Source organism: Micrasema longulum, unplaced genomic scaffold (genome assembly GCF_059751315.1).
Source record: "Micrasema longulum isolate JH-2025_06_02 unplaced genomic scaffold, ASM5975131v1 h1tg000197l, whole genome shotgun sequence".
NCBI lineage: Eukaryota > Metazoa > Arthropoda > Insecta > Trichoptera > Brachycentridae > Micrasema > Micrasema longulum.
The window spans coordinates 783,568-807,454 of record NW_028277402.1 but is presented as its reverse complement, the minus strand read 5'-3'; the positions used below and the strand labels follow the sequence as shown (position 1 = coordinate 807,454).

Sequence of the window (23,887 nt, the reverse complement as noted above, 5' to 3'; positions counted from 1 at the left end):
AGTTAAATTTCTTAGAAAAGTGTGAATGTATATTATCAATCGAGACATTGTAGACAGGATAGAAAATAGTCTGCAAGCGTCCCTATTTGCTTGCTCGCCACTGTACATATGTTCCGACATAACACGGATTTATCTTGCAAGTCGGGACTGAAAATAAATGGTCTTATGTATTTTTTTATGTAGATATTATAATAATTGAAGAAATCGGTATTAGATATCCAACTATTTCCAATTGAAAAAATATTTCCACTTATTTCTGCTGTTTTTTTCTCTCTGGTGTATGTTAGAGTACTATCATTTTAAAACATTATTTTACGCACGTTATTTTATGTTTCGAAAATAGATGAATATTGATGAAATAAATCTAAACTCTAAATTTTTATTATTATACAAATGTCTTACGTATTGTGTATTGTTAGTAAACCATATTTTTTTTTAAATTTATTTTTTTTAATGTAAAATTACACGAACAAAAATTAAAACAAATAAAAAAGAAATAAATTTAATAAGTAAAAAATCCTCACCACGCCACTTTTTGTGGCTTGGTAATATTAAATTACATAAATATCTCTATTAAATAGCCCATAAAAATAAATGTCTTCCCCGTTCCCCGAGATGATGCAATTGTATTTGATAAACCGTGATTAAATGTTCACACCTTGAACTTCTAACTTAAGAACTCTGTTACGGAATCAAAGCGTAGAAAGCGCACAGAAAGAATAAAAAGCACTACCCATAATAATGATTCCTTATAGAAAGTTTGCTAGCTTTTTAGTTCCAGGAAAGCGAATGGGAAGCAAGGATAACAAAGGTTAAATTAAAATCTGAAGCGAACGTTGCGCAACGGCGCATACAGATTCCTAGAAATAAAGCAAGAGGAAAAATAATAATAAATAAATTATTTTCCTCTCCGCCGCGGTACCGAAAATAAAAAAGGTAAATATATAAAAGATGATATTTATTATTACAACGAACGTCGCATCGGTCATGGACACGTGCAATAAAATGGGTAATAAGTAAAAATCGTCAACACATCTTTCGAACTTTTCAATTCAAGTTAAAAAATTCCGATTTGAACTTATATTTAATACTAGTGGACCCGACAGACGTTGTCCTGCCCAGACGTTGGCTTACCTGCTATTAGCTGGTTAAACAAACGTTTTTCGTTAATAAGGACACACGTTTTTTATTTTTCATTTTTTTGAGCTAATTATATATTCGTAATAAGGGTTAATTTTTCGTTTTATCTCCTCGTGTGATTGGTTAAGAGTCCTTGTCATGCTCAAATCAAAATTGTTCAGAAATCACTGCTTCAGTGCTATAATTCAAGAAGAAAATACGAGAATACGTGTTAATAAAGAAAATTCAAAGCGCGGTTTACCCTGAGACCTCTAAAATTATGAAACTCAACCCATGACCAACGTGAATTTAATATTTCTTTTATTGCCAGCCGTGTTTTGGCGTTACTTGACATTTAATTCAAAACCAAAATAAATTAAAATAAAAATGCCTGATTGTGTTGTACAAGTGTGCAAAAACTTTTCAGATAAAATGAAAAAGACTTTTCATTTAAAAGTAGGTATCGGGTACTTGTTAATGATTAAATTCCTAAACTGAAAATTATTAATATTCCCAAACGTTGGCTTGCATGATATAAGCTGGTTCAGTAAACGGTTTTTTGTAAATAAGGACACACGTAATTTATTTTTGCCTTTTTCGAGCTATTTATACATTTGTAATAAGAGTTAGTTTTTCGTTTTATCTACACAGTGATTGGCTAAGAAGCCTCATCGTGCTCATATCAAAACCGTGCAAAAATCACTACTCAAGTGCCATAATCCATGGAGAAAATACGAGAATACGTGTTAACGAAGAAAAATCAGGCCGCGTTTTACCTTGAGCATTCTAAAATTATGACACTCAACCCATGCTCAACAATTTAACCTGTCTACAAACATTTAGACATTTTCAAAACATCGTTGAATACTATCTTCATCTGAAAATACCAACTTATCTTCACTTTTATCTGGAGTTTTAAGAATATTAGTAATACTTTCGTCAGTCAAAGTATTCGTTTCGGCCTTTTTACTGTAAACAATATGTAAATTAATTCATATGTCCAATGAATATAAGTATTTGAATAAATTATTATAGCGTTTTGTTTATAAATTATTTATTAGCAAATGCGTTGTGCGATAGAAAAATTAATTAAAAAGAAAATATTATTATGAGAGAATAGCAGAGAAAAAATAACTATCAGAGTCTTGTAATAGGTGTGACACATTTCTAAAATGTTTTTCAACTTATTGATACGTAAAACCTTCTAATAAAATATCAATATACCGTTTACGTACTGAATTTACATATTCTATACTGGCAACTCATATAAGTCTGTAAATATCCCCAAATCCTTCCTATTTCAAATTCTCGCTCTTCTACCGTCCTGTGAGCAAGTCACATGTGAAAAGTTGCCACTCTGATAAATCTTTATCATATACTGCCTCAGCTTATTTCGAACAAAGTAAAGTTAGTGTTATACAAACAGGCTAAATTATACAGTTCATCATCATCTACATGATACCGGTATCCTTGCTGCAGCAATAGTAAAGTGCACCATATAAGAAACAATCGGAAGTACTTTAAAAGTGAGTAACAATTTCCATACAGTCCACTAAACTCTTATTCCCTCTGTTATCAGTGTAAAATGCCTGAAAAGCATTAAGCTGACCATACAATACCTGTTCAATATGAATGTTGATTTTAATTTATAAAAAATATGGATAAAGATTTTCTATTTTAACAAAATGCAGAGCAAACTTTCCGAACACTACTATCCTTTTTGCAAAGTGTCCGGCTGTCAAATTTTGATGCATTGTTATTGATGCACTGAGCCATTAGTGAGATTTTTTGGAATTATTGTAAGAATTTAATGTAACACATCTATAATAATTATGGTCTTAAAATGATTGATCGTGTACGGGCCTCTTTCCAATTCACTCGGTCCGGTAAAATTAGGGTAAGTGGACACATATTTGCTATTTTTTTTTTGGTTTATATATTTAGTTTCTACTCTCGACCAAGTGTAGATAAGTCGGCCTCATGGTGTAAGGTTTCGTGTGTTTACATGCCTATTGATGAAAGATATACTTTTTTAAAAATAATAATAAATAAACCCACCCTATGTCATTTCATGCTGCTGTGCTTTTTTAAACAATCTACTTATAAGAATACACATGCGTCCGAATTTTTTTTGTAAAGCGTCGTCTCTCTCATCACTGGACTGGTGTGACGGAAACAGCGTTACAAAGTTGGAAGTCGCGTTACCAAACGTAAACGTCAAATATTTTTAGGTTATATTTACGCACCTAGAATAGCCGTTAAAATTCAATTTCATGTTTATTAATATAAATTGGATATATACTTTTTGTTAGTTTGTTTATGACTTTGGTTTTCTGTGAACTGTGGTCATATTTAAACATAAGAACTCATTGATTTTGTAAGTGCTGAACAAGGCATGTTTTTGTGCTCTTAATTTTTATTATTTGTTCCAAATGCGGTTGATTTTTCTTTTTTTCTATGTTTGTCTTAAATGATTGTGATTACAGTTATTTACGTAAATTTTTACGTTTATTGTAATTTTAAGCTTTATTGGAATGAAATAGGGTAATAAATTTGAGAAGAAAATACTTACGTATGTTTTCTGATGATTTACACAAATATTTTAATTTTAGAGGCCATAAAATACTCACTATTAGAAAATGGGAACCAAGTTGTGGTAGAGCGTTAAGTCTACCTTTATCCTGTGGAGATACAAAACATCAGATGCAGCATAACTTTTTGTTTGCCCGTTAATTTCACTTCCCCAATGGGTACAATTTCACAGTGCCCAAGATCTTAATTAATCAACTAAGGCCTGAAGCGCCGATCAACTGAAGCCTACAGGGACGATAGAACGAGGCCCGAAGGACCGAATTTCCTAGCACGTAACAGACAAATGTTTCATGCTAGTGTGATTTTAAGCGGAATAAAGTACTTTGGTGTGCTAGTTAGTTAGAAATAAAGCATATTGTAAATTGCAACTTATGATACATTTATTTTTTAGAAAAAGTGAACTTATGTTTATTATTTTTCCCCCTTGAATTAACATTAAAATTGTGAGTAAAGAAAATACAACAAGAAAGGCGGCCTTCGTGGTGTGAAATTTAAGGCGCTTGACTCACATACGGAAGGTTGCGGGTTCAATTGCCAGTGAGAACACAAAAATTAAAATGTGATTTTTCTCAAGCCTGGATGTGCTGTGCTGTAATTCACTATTTTAATTGGGCCTCAAAAAGCCAAAGCCAGTTGTGATAAAAGTAGTAAATTGACCTTCCTTAATTCGTAAATTTTTTGAAACAGGTTTTTTTAGAGTTTTTATCTTGAACGGAGAATCTTCAAATTAAACTCAATTAAAATGAATGGTTTCTGTTTTTAAATTTACAACAACTAACAGAATCAATAATCAAAAAAATGTTTCATTAGACTGTTTTTGTCTTACAAAACATTTTAAAATGCTAAACTTCTACATTATTTTCAACAACGTCATTCCTTTACCAGCACCTATGGGTACATGGGGCACTGCGTTTGAACAGCGTATTTCTTTCATTTGTTATGTGAAGGCAAAACGATCAGTCTTACATATGCCACATGCCGGTCCAGGAACACTGTTAAATGTTGTAATTCGAACACTTCTCTTGTGTGATATTTATCTTGCCGAGAATCGAAGCAGGGACATCACGTATGAATGGCAAACGTACCAACCTCTTCAGCGTAAGGCGGACATTATTTAAGGGTAATATTTGTTTGCTGCTGGGTAAATAAAAAGTACTTGCTCGCTCTATATGTTTATGTAAATTATGTTTTATTTAAGTACATTTGATTATAATAAATAAAAACTCTTGAGTAAATATTTACCTACATTTACCTACTCCCTATGTAGCGAAACCAAAATGATATAATTTTAGATTACTAAATTTTCCTTTTATCTGAATATTATTTGATTATGTCTCGCAAGAATATTTAAATACAACTGTGCGGTTTTTCGTATTTTCTGTGCTTTCTTGATAATATTGCGTTATCGATTTGTTTGTTAACGGTATGGCCCAATATTATATTTTCTGAATATTTGTAGTATCTAAAACTTGGTGTGATCTTACCAACACCTGCGACTGCGACTGCGGTGCAATTCCCTACTTCTTAATTGTAAACTGCAGCGTCTTTTGTTGTTAAATAGCGCGATCCGATTTAACATATTTCATTCTTCAGGGTATTTGGAGCAGGGGCTGATGGTAAGGTCTGTGTCCCGGCTGCGCCGCCACTACCTCCGCTCGACCGCCTGGCGTTGGGACATTGTGTCTCTTCTACCCCTGGACTTGGCGTACATCTGGTGGCCACCTACGCCGTGCCTAGCAAGCGTACCCTGTGCCGTCATCGTCCGCGTTAACCGTCTCCTCAAACTTCCGCGAATGCTAGAGTGGTTCGACAGGACGGAAACTGCCACGGGATACCCCAATGCGTTTAGGATTTGTAAGGTGTGTAAAATGATCTCAAATTAAATGATTTTTTACAACCAAATTTATTCAGTGTTTGTAAAGTAAACTAATTAAGTTTTTTTTTTTAATATTATTATTCTGTGTACTCATATTATCTTCTGTTTTTAGGTTGTTCTTGCAATTTTAGTTTTGATTCACTGGAATGCTTGCCTCTATTTTGCCATCAGCTACGCTTTAGGATTTGGATCGGATAACTGGGTCTACAACCTTAACGGTTCTCGTAACTCTACCCTCGCTCGCCAATACATCTACAGCTTCTACTGGTCTACTCTTACACTGACAACTATAGGAGAAACTCCTCAACCGGAGAACGATGCCGAATACCTGTTCGTTGTCGCTGACTTTCTTGCCGGTGTATTGATCTTCGCCACAATTGTAGGTAACATTGGATCTATGATTTCAAACATGAACGTAGCCAGAGTCGAATTTCAAAACCGGATGGATGGAGTCAAACAATACATGGCTTTTCGAAAAGTAGGAGGAGAACTAGAAGCGAGAGTTATCCGCTGGTTTGCTTACACTTGGGCACAGAGTGGCGCGTTAGACGAGGAACGTGTTCTATCGGCTCTACCTGACAAACTTAAAGCTGAAATAGCTATTCGAGTGCATTTAGATACTCTGAGACAGGTGAGAATCTTCCAAGATTGTGAACCAGGTTTGCTCGAGGCTCTCGTGCTGAAGCTGCGTCTTCAAGTATTCAGTCCCGGAGACTACATATGTCGCAAAGGCGATGTAGGTAAAGAGATGTACATAGTCAAAAGAGGAAAACTTACTGTGGTGGCGGACGATGGAAAGACAGTTCTCGCTACCTTGAGCGCGGGATCTGTATTTGGAGAAGTCAGCGTTTTGGAGATTGCGGGAAATCGAACAGGAAATAGAAGAACGGCAAATGTGCGATCATCCGGTTACTCCGACTTATTTTGTTTGGCAAAGCGAGATTTATGGGAAGCTCTGGCAGACTACCCCGATGCGCGCGCGTCCCTCACGGAGCGCGGGTGCCAGATCCTGCGCAAGGATGGGCTGCTGGACGAGGAAGCCTTCCGTGGGGCGCAGAGTACTCGCGAGTCCCTGGAGAGCCGCGTGTCTCGCCTACAGAGCCTGCTGCACACGGTCAGCGCACGCCTTGCCAGTCACTCGGCGGAGGTGACCGCCAGCCAGGCTAAGCTCAAACAACGACTCAGCAGAGTTGAACTCAGGTACGAATATGCTTTATTCCTGCATTATTAATCGCGTATTTATAATATATAAATTAACAATTAATTAATATTTAAGTTTTTGACCATCATACCGCACAAATGGTTTCGGGCATGAAGAGTATATAGGCAAGCTTTTTAAGCCTGGACTTGCCCCTGTCGAGGCCCGTGCGTGCGGAGATGACCATCAACCCTTATGCTTATGACCTGTCATTGGCTGGTTTAAGTGGCCAGTGTACACACTGTGTAACATTCACCATTCTGCCCTCATCTGCATTTGTCCCTCTCTGTTGAAATAAATTTAAATGTGAATAACTCCCTAGGGAGGAAATCCAGCCAGTCTGCAAGCATTTGGACATACTCAAACATTGTTTTAAAAAAATATTTTTTATCCAAAAGCACAACCCAATAATCAGAATTAAAACACAAACACTTTATGTCTTTGAGTGGCATTGCAACGCATGCTCAGTATTTGCTGGTGTTTAAAAATTTTTTTTTTTAAATGCATACATACATTCGAACCTCTTTCTACACAGGATAAGTTCCACATAGTACAGTGTAAATAAAATAACAATGGTGGATTGGTTTCCTTTTATAACAATTATTAGGGGATTTAAAAAAATCGAAATTGTTTCTTTTTCATTGTGCCTTAATTTTTTTCCAAATATTGTATTATTATATTTTCATAGCATGACTACAAAATGGGGAAGTTCAGTTGTGTTTTCAATTTTTTATTTGTTAATTGGCTAACAAACTAAGCCAAAATGTATATTTTATAATTTTTGATGTATTGTTTTGTCAGCTCTAAGACTTTTTTATGATTTGTATTTCTGAAATTACTCCGCGTGTGATGTCTCAAGTTCTCTTCCGCTTCTTCTTGGTCAAATTAGTCCGTCGACGGTAAGTAAACTGTTCAACTCTTCCACAACTCTTTTATCATTGGTTGATTCATATGAACTAGTGACGTCGCTAAAAGTAGTTCGTTTTTTATTTAAATGTGTTGAAGTTCCTCATTCTTACTTTAAAAAATCGTAAAAAGATTTTCACTATCATTCTTCCCTTGCACATATCTCTCTGCGCCAATAAATGAAAGAGCGATTAATGGAATTCCAAAAACTAATAATATTGCTTTTAAGCATTGTTAAATTGAGTTTAAATTTTTTTTCTGCATTTTTGTATCTTTTTATTTCAAAGCCGTGTAAAACACCCGTGTATAAAGAGGTTCCGGTGTATAATGCATTATTTTCTTGTACCTTACAGCATTTTAAATTTCTGTGTATATTGTTTTAGGAATCCTGTCTCAAACGAAATCGATCCTCAAACTCAGGCAGAACGAAGTTTATCAACGCATCGCCACAATTATTCAGTTTAAGATGACACAAAAAATATATTTAAAAATGTTATTTTACTAACGTTAAATATTACAAAGCATATCCGAATCTCTTTCTAAAAACAGATGGAATATGTAGGCGTAATACATACCATTATCGATTTTAAAGATAAACCAAATATTTAGTTACAATTTAATACTAGTTTCTAAAAATATTATTAAATGTGAGCTTTTAGAGTGTATCATTGCGGAAACAGGGACATTTATGGTGTATCCGTTTAATTTAAATATGTAGATATAAATGGCGAAATGCATGATACTCGTACTTCATTGTTTGATTGTAAATGTTAAAAAATATGACTGATTTAACAAATGGAAATGGAGAAATTCGATTTAATAATTCATTTTGATACGAAAAGTGGGACTTATAACTCAGATAATTTTAACCTTAAAAACTTAGTCAAAATTTTTGAATGCCAAAATCGTTCAACAATTTGTAGTGACATAAACAATTTGTGATAAAATGATGTATTTTTTTTTAAATCGACCACTTTAATAAAAAAAATGTATCTATATTTTTGGAGAGAAATTGATATTTTTCAGCGGGGATATGGAAGTATAGGCATTTGCAGAGCGTATGATCTACAATTGGCTGGATTACGTAATCATTTGGCATAATCTGTAACATTCGCTGTTCTGTCTGTACCGTCCATATTTCCCAATTTTTCGATCTGTTGATTTTTGTGAAATAACATATTTTACTATAAGAATCGTATTTATATTATGTCAAACTAACCTTATTATCTATATACTTACTTACACTGATTATTTATTAGTGCCTAGTGTCTATCTAGTCAGAAATGTGTATAATCTGTAAACACAATGAAGTCCTAAGGTGCCTACACACGATAGTCTTTCCGAGACAAATGTCCATTGTCAAATCAAAGTCGCGAAGTGCTACCAAAAATACGCTCGACTTTAACGGCCGTCGACCCCTTTAAGTGCACTGTGGTATGTGTAAATCGGCCATTTTGCAGGAGAGCAAAAACAATTTTTTAAACATTTGTTAATACTCGTAACGCAATGAATGTTAGAATGTGAGAAAAACACCGTTGCATCAAAATTACCGTTGTGTTCTTCTCAATATTTGATACATCCAACTGAAATTAATTTTAAAGAATACTGATGTTTGTCATATACGAGTAGATATTTCGCTCAAAAAACGCTGAGGTACGTGAGAGTTCTCCTAAGAAAGAGAAAGAAAAATGTGATTCAAAGCCAGGTTGTGGTCTCGTGGTAGTATTGTGGACTCACGGGCCAAAGGTCCCAGGTTCAAATCCCACTCTATCACAACTCGGTTTCCATTTTTCCAGCACAAGTTGTTTACGACTCTTAGGAAATGGTCTGAATATTTCAATAATGGAGTTAATAATAATAACCAAAGTATTTATATTTTATTTTTAAAAAAATAATAAAAACAACTGCATTTATAACTCAAAACCGTTAAATGTACACTTACGATAGTGTACTACTGGAGGTGCGAAATATCGACCGTCAAATGTCGCAAGTTGTTACCAGATACGTTAGATTTTTTTATGATCGTCATTTGTCGGCGACAAATATCGTGTGGTTGTAGGCAGCTTTATTTGCTTTACTGTATTTCCGGGGTGTATAGAATATTTTTTAAATTTCTGAATACTTGTCTATTATACGGTTTAGTATTGAAATAATATGGAACATGTTTCGGGTGTTTTTTCAGCGTAATACAACTTTAAATCGAAATTATAAATCGGATGTTTGTAGATTAGTTTTTTTGTTGTGTTAAAATCTGATAAATATTCTCCACGGCTAGCAGTTACTAGCAGTTATGGTATTATAATTAACTCGTTTTTCTGACAAACCGGCGTTATTTCCAAAATGTGAAAAAGTGCCGAATATCCATAATTTGCAAGAATTTCTCGGGTGTAATGCGTCTCATTATTAATTTAAGTGTTGTAACAAATGTAAAATAACTATCATCATAAGATTAAAAATATAAGAATTAGGTATTAATTGAAAGTTCTATCACCACAAAAAAATACCCGATACTTGCTGATTTGTTTTCAAAAATATTTTTGCACCTAAATTTATTTAAAAAGTTTGTACATAACGTATATTTCAAATGTATTTTTATATATATTTTATATATTAACTAATCATGCCAAATACGTGGGTTCTTAGTCAAAAATAAGATACAGGGGGTTAAAAACAATGTCTATTAATTTAATAAGTTTGTTGCAAAATAAAACAGCTACGTTGGTATTTTTTGATGATGTTGCTTTTCTGAGCTACAGTTTTTTGGACACTTTTTCATTAATGTTATTATTTATTTATTTATTTATTAACTGACTTAGTCCATTCAAAAAATGGCAAACACATATCCTTATCATCCTCATTTCTCTATTCGCAGCCAGTAATGCATAGGGCACTGCATTTTAATAAGATATTACGTTTATTACTCCTAGAGAAGACAACATGTTTGGGCATATACTGATGTAAAAGTTCCTTATAAACTCCTGCATAATTTATTTTATAAAGAATATAATTGCTTTGTTATGCCATACCATAGTAAAATATGCACGTCCAAATGTTTTGTTCTCCATCTTTGTTGTAACATCTGTAAATTTTTTTGGTGATGCTAAAAATTATTTTTTTTCAATGATTAAACAAACATTTATCTTTTTTCAATTCTCTCATCCGGTTATATTTGTGAAGTAAAATAACTTAAACCTTTTGCTAATATGGGTGAAATTAATTTTAACTACGACAACGACTGAAAATACAAACATTTTAATTTTCACACTTCCTTCTAGTCCAGTTGATTTAGTTGTATTATGTGTTATAATAACGTACGTATATTTTCCGGAGCACTTTTTTTTTTATTTGTTTACACAACAATAGGCCAGAAGCCCAATTACAGTGGTGAATTCCAATACAGAACACCCAGGCTTCAGAATAATCTCATTAAATTTTTGTATTTTCACCTGGAATTGAACCCGAAAACTTCCGTGCGTGAGTCAAGCGTCTTGACCACTACACAACGGAGGCCGGGTTTAGGTTCCTTTGATTCAGGTCTTTGAAGTATGGCTAGCTATTTTCTTAAAAACATGTTGGTACCTCTCGTTTATTAAATTTTAACTTTATCACCAACATTCCATAATTCTGTATGCGAAGCTGCGGTAAGTCTAAATATGATTTGATTGAGTTGTTACTATTTCGAAAGCAATTTTTTTTTCTCTATTACATGGTAAATATTATTTTCTCCTGATTTATTTAATAACAAAAACCATATTTTTTTGTTATTGTAACTCCTCACCAAATTAGAGGTTCAGGACAATTAAAAAACGCACAATACTCCAGATGGTGTAAATGTGTATTTTTATTTTGTGTATCAATATATTTAAGGAAACAAACTCTCATAGAAAAATAAAAGATGTTTAATGTAGGGGAGCACGGGTAGGAGTGAACCACTTTTTTTTTAAACCGTTGTTCTGGGGAAAGGAAACAAGATAAACCTGCAAAGTAAGCTGACTGAGTAAGCTGCCTGTGGTAGCTAAATTTATTGTTTATTTTATGGTAATAAAACAAATTTAATAATATGCTTGTTCTTTATTATTATAGTAAATACAGCAAGACACCTACTGGCTTACTTTTACCCGTGTACGGTTAGGATTGAACCAAGTAGTGGGTAGAATTGAACCATTTACATGATAGTGGTGTTATTAAACTAAAACCAGCTAAAATTATAACAATGTTTGACCTGAATATTTATTCCAGTCACAGTTATTTAAAAATAATATTATTAAAAGTAAAAATGCTGAGAAATAAGTATCAAAATATTATTACAAATTAACAAAGGTAAGTAAAAAAGACAAAAAATCAACGAACGTTGTATTTACAATCAAATTGAACTGGAAATTCTCAATGGAAGTATTGTATTTTTGTTGTGCCTGAATACCTTAGCTTGGCTGAGAAGTGTCAATCTAACATCATTTATAGCTACAGTAGAAATATCAGGAATGTCTGGCATCATAAAAAAAAAAAAATTACGGGAGAGATCACCATTAGTTTTTTTTAGAAAAGTTAGTAATATATTAGTTTTTTTAGAAAACGAATGGTTTTTATACATCAAACTTTTTAGCTAAAGTAAATTTAACCAAGATAAAGCTCCCTTCACCAGGATTTCCATTGAAATCATTATGTAAATCTTCCTCTTGAAAAATTAAGTCTTCGAGTTCGCCATCTGAATCTGATAAATCTTGCAATATGAGTTTTTTTTCTGATTCATTTTCGCTGATTATCAAGTCTTGATGTATATTTTTGGGTTTTTTAGCCAACTTTTTTTATCACATGACCTGTCTATAATTTCATCCTTTTTAGAACTTTCGGTTGCAATCATTGATCGACCTTGTTTCCTTCCCTTTCTTTTGTCACTTTTTTTTTCTGCCTTCGGAAAGCTTTTAAAATTCTGAAGGTATATATACCAGATTATGTTGACGGCTGATCAGCTATGATTATAATGTCGTTTTGTCCGACAGCAACAGAGAAGACAAAATGTTGTCTAAGTCCTCAATACCTTTAATATTAGAAGTGATTGTATGAGACGCAGAAACGTTAGGATTTACTGGTTGTTTAGATACATTTTGGGTAATGTGATGAGTTGTAAAAGAGTCGAACTCTTCTATATCCATAGGTCTGTCTGTAACAGAGCTGTACAAGAAACCTATTTTTCTGCTGAATGGAAACATTCCTATATTTTAAATACAGCTATTATATTACCAAGAGTCATAACTTTTTCATAAACGATTCCAACACATGACGCCACATTGTAAATTTGAAACGTTTTGCCATGATTCTGAAGGGTTCATGCATCTATAACTGCATTGTTTGCGATTTAAAATGGTCCAAAAACACCCACGTCAAGTGATTGCAATTTATTTGTTGAGTTAGATTGTACAGTCAGAATACTTATTCCATATTCTTTTGCCTCACTCATTACTTCTATGGACAAATCCGCTTCGAAATTATCATATTTTAGTAGCGATGGGTTTTTTTGCTGCTAGAAGTGCATTTTATAAAATGCTTTATCACTTGTAAAAAAAGTTCACTATTCATCCAGCCCGTTTTAGTTGCCAAACCCAGAGACCTTGTAAGAGCTTCTGCTAATGTTAGAATCATAACCATATATATGATTATAAAAATGCACCCTTGGAAAGATAAGTGCTGATGGAAGGTACTATCCTGAAGAACTGATTCATGTAGAAGTTGTAACTAGTGTTCCCCTCTCTCTGCTCTTGTAACTTTGCAGACACTCTTGATCCCTTTTTCTGCCATAACTTAAAATTTATAAAAATTTGAATGTTGTTTGTTACATTACTAGAAAATAAATAAACAAAAAATCCTGTTCAGAAAGATAAGTTGTTAAGATTTGCAATCACAATTTGCGGGATCCGTACAGTAAATAATCTAGTTTTATCAAGATGAAAAATGCGGGTTGTATTTGTAAATGCTGGTGATCTTGAAAGATCATCCTGCAATTTGTCAAAAAATATTTTGACACTGTGGGCATCGAATGAAGTTGCCCTAGAAAATGAAACAGGCTTCAGATGTTCGAAGGGATAAAACTAGGTAACGTCTCTTGAAATTTTTATCCATTCAAAGTCTCCCATTTTCTCCTTATGCCAGTTTTGTGGAACCTCAATTTTATTTATAACTGCCATAAAACATTCAAACTGGTTACAATATACTCTTTCAGTGCAAACTCCTGTTCGTCTGTGAAAATTCTCTGGACGCAGTAGATTGTATGTTCTCACCACCAATCTGCAACTTCTTCCAGTAACAACGGAGAGTCGGATATGGAATCTTGGATATTTTCACTGCTTTTTGTATATTCTTTCCTTCCTTTATTTAATTCAGTAAATTTTTCATTTCAGTTTCGGTAGTCCTAGCATTTTCTCTTTTTTTTGTATTCGAGGCATTGTTGTTACCTGCACACAAAGGAAAAGGAATAAAATAAATATGTTAGATTCAAGTGACTGCGGGGTAAGAATAAACCATGGTTCAATCCTTCTCAGTCGAAGTAGGTTCAGTCCTCCTCAAGAACCCAAAATAAGTTAAATAATTTCGAAAAAAAAAATATGTGTAATATGCACCACAAACACACAGTTCTAGGTACTTTATAATTTAATACTGACTTTTGAGTCACTTTCTGCTGTTTAGAACTAATTGGCAAGGGGTCAAACACTTCATAAAAAGTACGTAAATTTTACTTTAGCGTCAAAGAGCGTGAGCGACAGTGTCAACACATGAACCCGTTACGAGATCCAGGCGGCAACTGGATGTACTGGACGAACACGAGTATGCGACACATTGGTCAAGTTTGAATGTTTCGAATCGTATTTCACATTAATGTGGTAAATGATTCACTCCTCCCCGTGGTTCACTTCTACCCGTGCTCCCCACGAATAATCACTAATTGGTATCTCCTGAAAAGTTTAATTTTTAGAGATACTATTGTTTACCTCTTTTACGCAGCTTTTTTTATCATTATTTCTCTATCTAAAGGGCATTACATTGGTACACCAATTGAAGCGTATTTGGATCATTTTTGTAGCATGGAAAGTAAAGTAAAGCTGAAATGGAATCAGATCATTTTCTTGTTGTAACACGAGTGATTCTATTTCGTGGATGGCGCTCACGAACGAAAACTGTGACAACTTCGTCTAGAGTCAAGGTTGAAAAGTTGCAAGTCGAGAATGTAAGAGTGAAGTATGAACGGGATTTAACCGAAAGTTTAGGAAAGAATGAAATAGAAGTCAATATCGACCAAATGTGGGAACGATTTAAATCGTGCTTGTGTGAATCGGCAAAGAGTGTATGCGGAATGGCGTCCCGAAGAGGAAAAAAAGGAGATGCATGGTGGGATGATAGTATTAAAGACCTTGTAAAGGAAAAAAAGAATGCATGGATGAAGCTTATATCAATTAGTGACATCAATAGCAGCGAGTATGAAAGTGCGAAAAGTAGTTATAAAGTATGCAAGAGGTTGGTTAAGAATGGAGTGAAAGAACGCAAAAAACGACTAAACGAAGAGGAAGGTATAAAATTGTCCACTCATTTTCATGAAAACATAAAACTGTTTTGGAAAGAGGTGAAAAAGACAAAGAACTCCTCCGAAAGTGGAAACATTAAAGCGATAAAATCAAAAGATGGCCGAATGCTAACGAATGACGAAGGAGTGAAAGAGAGATGGATGGAATACTTTATGGAAGTATACGAAAGTACTGAAAGTGTCTCTGAGCAACAGCTTGGTTGTGCAGAGGAAGATACGAGTGATAATAGGTCATGTGAGATAAGCATGGTAGAAATAAAGAGCGCGCTGAAAAGTATGAAAAACGGAAAATCCGTTGGGTATGATAAGGTTGCTGTGGAATATCTGAAGAGTGGTGGCCAGATCGTGAGCACATGGCTGCACAGACTTTTCAATCTCTGCCTAAAGGAAGGACATACGCCGTTGGATTGGAGGAGGGCAGTTGTCATGCCTTTATATAAGGGAAAGGGATCTCGTGCGGAATGTGGAAACTATAGGGCCATCAGTCTTCTGAGTTCTGTCGGTAAACTGTATGGGAAAATTATAATCGAGAAAGTAAGAAAGGTGACGAAAGACAAAGTGTGGGACGTGCAAGGAGCCTTTATGAGTGGACGTGGATGCACGGATCAAATTTTTGCGCTGCGAATGCTAACGGAGAAGTTTTTGGCAAAAAGTCAAAAACTATTCTGCGCATTTGTCGATTTGCAAAAAGCGTATGATAAGTAGATAGAATGAAATTGTGGGGCGTGTTGGAAAAGTATGGAGTAAACAATAAACTTATACGTGCAGTATCGTCTCTCTATGAGGAGAGTTCAGCGTGTATAAGAGTTAATGGGGGATTTACATCTTGGTTTGCGATCTCAAAAGGCGTGAAACAGGGATGTGTAATGTCACCATGGTTGTTTAATCTATACATGGACAACTGTATGAAAGAGATAGAATGTATGGGTATTGGAGCAAAAATGGATAATTTTTCAGTAAGCTGCTTGTTGTATGCTGACGATGCAGTTCTGTTAGCAAGCAGCAAGGCTGATTTGCAGCAAATAGTCTCTAGAATGTATGATGTATGCCTGGAGAGCGAATTGGCGATGAACGAAAGTAAGTCAAAAGTGATGGTATTTGAAAGGGATAGTGAGGTTACTGACTGCGTAATAAATGTAAACAACGAATGTCTCGAGCAAGTAGAAGAATTTGTGTACCTGGGAAGCATGTTTTCAAGAGATGGAAGAGTAGAAAAAGATGTTGAAAGAAGAGTGAATGCGGGCAACAAAATGAACGGAGCACTAAGCACAGTAATTTCTAATAAAAATATGTCAATCGAAGCTAAACTGGCAGTGCACAACGGAGTTTTAGTCCCAACACTTATGTATGGAAGTGAAACATGGAACTGGCAGAGGAAGGATGAAAGCCGAGTGAACGCGGTTGAAATGCGATCTCTTAGACGAATGTGTGGGAAATCAATGTATGACAGGGTTACGAATGATGAAATCAGGAGAGAGTGTAAATCTGAGACAAGTATAATTGATAAGATTAAAAAAGGGTCTCTGAGATGGTTTGGTCACGTAGAACGAATGGACGATGAGAGAATGGTAAAACAAGTATATATGGCAAAAATGAACGGCAACGTTAGACGAGGACGACCAAGGAAGACGTGGCATGATCAGATAAACCAAAATCTTAAGTCTGGTCATGTCAAAAGCAGACAGAACCGAAGGGCATGTATGACAAGATGTATGAATGTGGAAGAGGCTAGGAGTGTATGCCAGGATAGACGTGTGTGGCGGTCCATTCTCTCTGCCTACCCCTACGGGGAAATGGCGTGATGGTAGTAGTAGTAGTAGTAGAAAGTAAAATAATCAGTCTCATGGTTCAGGCTTCAGCCCAGGGGTAGTAAAATATTGCAGTGTAACTGCTTTCGAACGCGCCAACCACTATATTACGAAGCGTATTTTTCTACACACAAGATTCTTATCATACTATTTTATAAAGGATTTTTATTGAAAGGGTATTTAAATTTGTCAATTTACACTTTTCATGAAATAAAAATGTTGTTAATTTAATGTGATGGTTATTTACTAATATCCTTTCATAACTTTTTAGTTTTGAACTGGTAGATTACTGCTCTACAAAATTCAAATATTACAATGCTAAATTCGTTTTTAGTACATTGTACACAATCGTGATATGTATAAGAAATATTTATTCAAAGTTTTATTTTCAAATATATATTTTTTTCTTTACATATGAAAGATTTTTCTTGACTGATGTTAATGGAACAACTATGTTCTGAAGCATATAATTTGTAAGAATGGATTTGAAATACAAATTATTTACCACTATTGAACCAGGTAAGAAACGTTTTAGCTACTACGTAGCAGAAATGGATGAATGAATTTGTGTAAAAAAAAATAGATACACGATAATTATAATGATTTCCACACCTCTAGTGATATAACCTATTTGAAGCGAACTATGAAAAACCTCTTTGAGAAAAGTAAATTAATGTCCATAACAAATAATTACAGGGCTTATGATGATCTGTCACCTGGTTTAGTGATGGCTTTAGCGTACCATTTATAATTCCGCCCAAATTTGAAAATTTATATTATTTTTTAAATCTTCCATCCGATGATTTTTTTAATGTAGCCTTGAAAGAGCCAAAACTTTTATTGTTTACTGTGAGATTTATGCAAAATATTTCACCAACTAGGCAATGCCTGAAAATATTAAAAATGTAAATATATGTTTCTCTTTAGACCAGTTATTTTATTAATTATATTTTATGAATATCCAAATGTATGTCGACATATTACGTTTCAGCTTTAGCGTCTTGTTTTGTGCTGCGAATGGTCTTGCTAGAATGCGACGGTATTTTCTGGTCGATATTACACTCAATAATAGGTAAAGCAGATAAACACGGTGGAAAATTAGCGGTACAGAGACGGAAGCATCTTTATTCCAAAAAGTATGACTGACTTGGTGACATCGGTGACTGGCGTCTCTCTCCAGGAATCCTTCAGAAATACTGGAGACATGCAGACGGAGGAGAATGTTTGCTGATCCTGGGGACGTGCTTCCCGTGATCACTACTGCTTTCAAGAGGAAACGACTGAGAATACAAATAATCAAAATCTTTTACATCAAACAAAATGCTAAAGCAGTGTTTTTCAACCTGCAGGTCACGATCTCTGAGGGGGTCGCTAAGCCCTGCTTGCGGGGACGCGGTCACGAGTAAGGCAAAAGTGAATAGCAAGGGTTTTAGGTCTTACACTCATGTGAAAATAAAATAATTTTATTGAGAAATGTGTGCCTGTTTATTTTTTAATTTGTCAAATAGTCGTTGCGTTTTGAGGACACAAATAACCAAATTATTTTCAAGTTGTGATCTATGTATTTCTCTTTTTAGTTTTTATGTTCACCATTGAAGAGAACGTTAGGTAAAGTAAGTAGAATGTGGTAAATGGCACTATTAATTTGATGGTTTCCCTTATCAGCCCTGAATTATTATTATTATTATTAATTATTACTAATTATTCTTTTCTCTGTGTGAAGAAGACGCCAATCTTATACGAATTCAATTAAGTTTTAATCATGCTGTTTGAATGTTATGGATCTGATGATGACGCTCTGCTGTGCCTGGTTTTACCTTACACTTGATTTCTCGATTAAAAAATAATGTGATCTTAATAAAAAGAAAGTTTGATACTTCGTTGTTAAAACCATATAAACAAAAAAAGTCATGGCGGGTCGATTTTTTTTCACTCGTAAATGGGTCGCGTATTCAAAAAGGTTGAAAAACACTGCGCTAAAGAAAGCTGAAAAATAATATGTGAAATATATTCAACTGGTACTCAAGAATCATGTAAGTGCCAGCAGAAAAACACAAAATATTTTTATTGTATCACTTCTATCATCATCGCCTAATTTATATTCATGATCAGGTTAAGAAAATAATTAATCCACTAATCTTTCTTTTTTATAATACACATGTTTACAATTATATTTTACAAACCTTGCACGCATAATGGCTTATTCTCAAAGGAAGGGGTCAGTGCTATACCAGCTCTTGACGTCACCGCGACCTGTGAAGACCTATTATGACGGGTAGTGGCATAACTTCAACAAATATAATATATCGTCGGTATTGAGAATAATTTTAGAATAATGAGATTGTCCATAAAAAAAATTGCAATGCCATAGATTATTATACAGACAGTAATATGCTAACTTTCGTGTGAAAATGAACATGTGTAGATGCATAAGGTAACTTAAAAAGTAATCGGAAAGTGAAAAATGGTTCTCCTGTAAAATTGGTTTATTCGCCCTTTTTATTTAACACCAACGATATGAGGTATTGGAGAATTTTGAGAAACTGATATTTAAATGCATTGTATTCAAATAAAATAAAAAAACCGTATATATCAATTTAAAATACAATATCAGAAAAACAGCTTCTTACTGATTAATAAATTAAAGTCAGATAAATAAAACTTAGTTATGTAATGACAAAACATTTTTTTGATTTATGTATTAACAGCATGTGCTGGATGCACAGAACGAGTCAGTTATCAAATGTAATAGTTTGTAATTACTAATAAAAAACCATTGAGCATTATATTGTATAAAGTTGTTAGTAATCATTGAATGTGCTACTAATTATAATTCACATAATTAATTTACCAGAAGGGAAGGATCAAAGGATGGGAAAAGCCAGGATAATCCCTTTGTTGTGGTCATTGCCTTGCAGTGGAATACTTATATGGGCTGATATAGTGATGATGATTAGTAAAAATGTTATCAACTTAGTAAAGCTGGTTCACAGTAGACGTAAGTAGTTCGCGAATGACCCGGTCATACTGACAAAGTCGGAAACATTGAACTAGAGATACGTTTCTCACATCTCGTTCATCTAGTTCACGGACGAAAAGAGCGCCGAACTAAATATATCTTTTGTATCTTCGTGTCATTTGAACCTCGAGTTTATTTAGTTCATTCATTGGCTATGATTGCGTCCTTATCTTCATGGTAGATTACGTATATTATACGCTCTGTAGCTGTAGTGGTACCTACATGCCGATGCTCGGCATGCTGGCTCCTTTGTTTTTATAAATTATAGAACAAAAACCATTGTCGGTAATGTTTATTTTATTTAAGCAATTTGATTTAAATGTAAAACAACAATGAGCATTAGCTTAAAATAATGATTTTTAACACAGTTTGACATTCGCGGCGTTCACGGGTTGAGAATCACCGGGATTCCTTTTACACTGGCAGATGAGTTTACGACCGTACTCTGAACTTGGACAAAGGGAGAAGCATGTATTGTTCTATGCTCTAGCACTTCCTGCACAGTGATGGTTCATAAAATTACCCAGCAAGTTCATACGTAAGCTTAGTGAATATTATGCAAATCATTACTGGAAGACAATCAAGAATAACCTCAGGAAGTTGGCTAAGTACATGAGATGTTCCAAAGTGCATGGAAGCGGCTGCTTGTGGCTTAGACAAACCTTCATGAGATAATTACTTTGGAGTATTGGGTCATCTCCCAGTACCAGGACTGTTCCAAAATGCGTAGATGCGGTCTGGGTGCTGAGGAAACGAACTCTAGTCTAGAAAGCAAATAACTTGTACCATGTCTGTTCTATATAAGTAAGCGGTATGGGAGCTGAGATAAATAACTCCGGCTGATATGGATATATCTGGATAAATGGCGGGTGCACGACCTTTTATTGATGAACTTTGGTGAATATTGTAGCGGGAATTATTTCCTTCAAGCCGCCACGGGAGATGAAGTGCACAGGAGTAGCCAGTCAGCTGCGATGTTAGAAGAGCAACGTTGTGGGGCCAAGACAGCGATACATGGGTGAAAATCGTAAGTACCCTTTTCGGCCGCACGTTATATCATCTCTTATTGCGGTTTAATGGCGTGTTATTCAATACACTAATTAATTATTAAATATGAAAGATAAATATTATACGATTTATTATTTCCATTGATTAATCGTGAATGGGAAGGTCGTGCGTGCAAATATTATATAGAAGGGGGAGAGTATGGAGCCTTGGGAAACCCCGGCTGTTATTCCTCTAATGGTGGATGAGGCGTTTTTTAATTTAACTTTAAATGATCTGTGTTTTAAAAAAGATTTTAGAAGTCCGTATAGTTAAGGGTCAATGTCGGTTTGGTGAAGTTTGTAGAGAAGTCCATTGTGCCTAACTTTGTCAAAAGATTTGGCGACGTCCAGAAAAATTTCGCCGGTAGTCAGATTTTTTCGGAATATTTCATGATGCTTTCGACAACTCTAAGCAATAGATGTATGGTTAAATGGTTGGCTCTGAAGCCGTGTTGTTCGTCGGGTAGAATATTTTTGGTCTGGATGTGCTTTGAAAATTTGGTTAGAATGGCTTTCTCAAAGATTTTTCCAACGTTAAAAATTAGACTTATAGGTCTGTGGTTGTCACAGAATTTTAGGTCTTTTCCCGGTTCAAGGAAAAAGACTACATTTGCGTCTTTCCATATTTTTGGGAAGTACTGAAGTCTAAAGTCGTAGTTGATAAGGTATGTCAGGTGAAGGACACCTTTGAAGGGGAGAGATTTGAGGGCGATATTGGGGATTCCACTGGATCCTGGCGCTTTTTTTTAAAGGCGATTTCAGATAATTTTTAGGGTTTCGGCCGGTGCTGCAAAGAGAGTGTTAATTTCTTGAGGGGATCTGGTGTTTGAGTTAATTTTTGTATTTATTTTTTCTATAAAACGAATGTCAATGTAAGTGTAGTTAAAGCTGAATTGGAGCTTGAGACTTTCTGCAAAAGCTTCGGAATTGTCTATATCCTCGAAGAGGAGGCCAGTTGGGGCATAAATTAGGGTTATAAGGGGGTGTGAGGTTTTGTAGAGCTTAAGATATTTTCCAAAGGGTGCCGTTTTTGAGATTGACGCTGTCAAGTTTATCTCTCTAGGATTTATTTTTAAATTCTAAGAGAGCCGCTCTAACTTTACTCTGAACATGGTTGGTGAGCTTAAGCGTGGGGGAAGGGATGGAAGTAGAGGATTCAGATATGGTGACAGCAATGATGGAGTAGAATTTGTCGATTTGGAGGTCTAGTTTGTCGCTGTTTGTGATTGGGGAAGGGAGGGAGAGTTTGTTGAGGAGAGAGTTTTTTACTTTTGTCCAATTAGTTTTTTTAAGAAATTTTTAGGTGAGATGGAGTTGGTGAGGTCATCTAAGATAAAAAAAACGGGGATTTGGTCGGCATTGTGTTCATTGGTGGTGAAAATGGAGTGTAAATAGTTGAAATTGGGTGTGATTGCAATGTCCAGTACGTCGGGTGGGTAGCACGCGGAGTGGAAGAAGATGGGTTCAGCTGGGGTGATGACGTCAAGTTCATGGTGTCTGATCAGGTATTGTCTGAGATAAATACTGTTTGTATTGTTATGCTGGCTGTTCCATGATTTATTTTTTGAGTTGAAGTCAACGGCGATGATTGTTTGAAGGATGTTTTAGGTGAGGGAGGTGATGTCTGGGATATGAAGTTTTAAAGAGGGCATGTAAATGCGAGGGAGCCTAAGTGTGAGTTTGAACGGTGATTAAAGTGGATTTGACGCTTATGAGGAGAGGGATGGGGATGATGGAAAAGACGATGTTACGCCTTACTAGAATTCCGGTGCCTCCGCCTCTTCCTGAGAGTCTGTCATTGCGGATGGTGTGATAGTTAAATATGATGAATGAGTTTGATGGTTTGAGATTAGTTTCGTTTCATCCCTACAATTCTTTCGATTTTTGATGTTGGAGATAGGTAGAGATTATTTCTGAGGGTGATGGGGCTGAAATATGTGGGGGAGGAGATCAGAGAGAACAAAAAATACTCGCTCTAGGTTGACGAAGGAGAGAAGATAGGCTTTACCAGAAAGTGGAGACTAGTTAGATGTGGGGGGAGGGATTAATTGGAGCGTCACGGGATGGGGGAGAGGTTTGTTTGAGGAAGCTGATGAGGTGGTACTAAGAGTTGGGAAGTAATGGTGGTAAAGGAGAAAGTAGGGGAGGTATGTTTGTAGTCACTCACTATAGGGCACGGGAAGGGGGGGGGATGGACTGTGGCTTTGCGGAGTTCGGGATATGAAGGGCACCCACGAAAGTTGGCTGGGTACGGTCCTTTACAGTTGGTGCAAGTGGCCGGGCCGTTTTTTCTTTTTTTACTGCAGTCGGAAGTGAGGTGGGGTCCAACACACTTGACGCACTTTGAAAAAATTCTGCAGAATGAGGCGGAGTGGTTAAACTGTTGGCAGCGAAGACATTGGGTAGGGATGATTTTCGTGTTTAGATTTTTAGTTTTGATGGTTAGGATGAAAAGATCAGTGATGTTGAAAATTTCCTTTTCAGGGGGGGAATTTTCAAGATAGACAATGATTAATGGGATGGAATGACGGTTGGAACCTTGTCTCATTCTGTGTACGAACATTATTAGGTAGGATTCGGCTAGTTCTTTTAATATTTCTTCTTCCGTTATGTCATGGGAATTCCGTGTTAAACAATTTTAATGGATCCGTCTTGGGCTGGAGTATATGAATGAAATTCTATTTTTCTATTTTCAAGTAGGCGTTTCTGAAATCGGTGATGGTGCTGAGGTGCAGTTTGAGGCCTTCCTT

General features: G+C 35.3%; 1 protein-coding gene across 1 annotated transcript in view; it reads left to right on the top strand.

Moving 5' to 3' along the window:
* Nucleotides 1-9,081, top strand: part of CngA (Cyclic nucleotide-gated ion channel subunit A) — a 159,202-nt gene extending 150,121 nt beyond the window's left edge. The window contains exons 5-7 of the mRNA XM_088243244.1: nt 5,305-5,570; nt 5,700-6,787; nt 8,075-9,081. Of these exons, the coding sequence (XP_088099370.1) occupies nt 5,305-5,570; nt 5,700-6,787; nt 8,075-8,156 (1,436 nt within the window). The 3' untranslated portion in view covers nt 8,157-9,081. The remainder of the gene's footprint in view (nt 1-5,304; nt 5,571-5,699; nt 6,788-8,074) is intronic.
* The last annotated feature ends 14,806 nt before the right edge of the window (nt 9,082-23,887 follow it).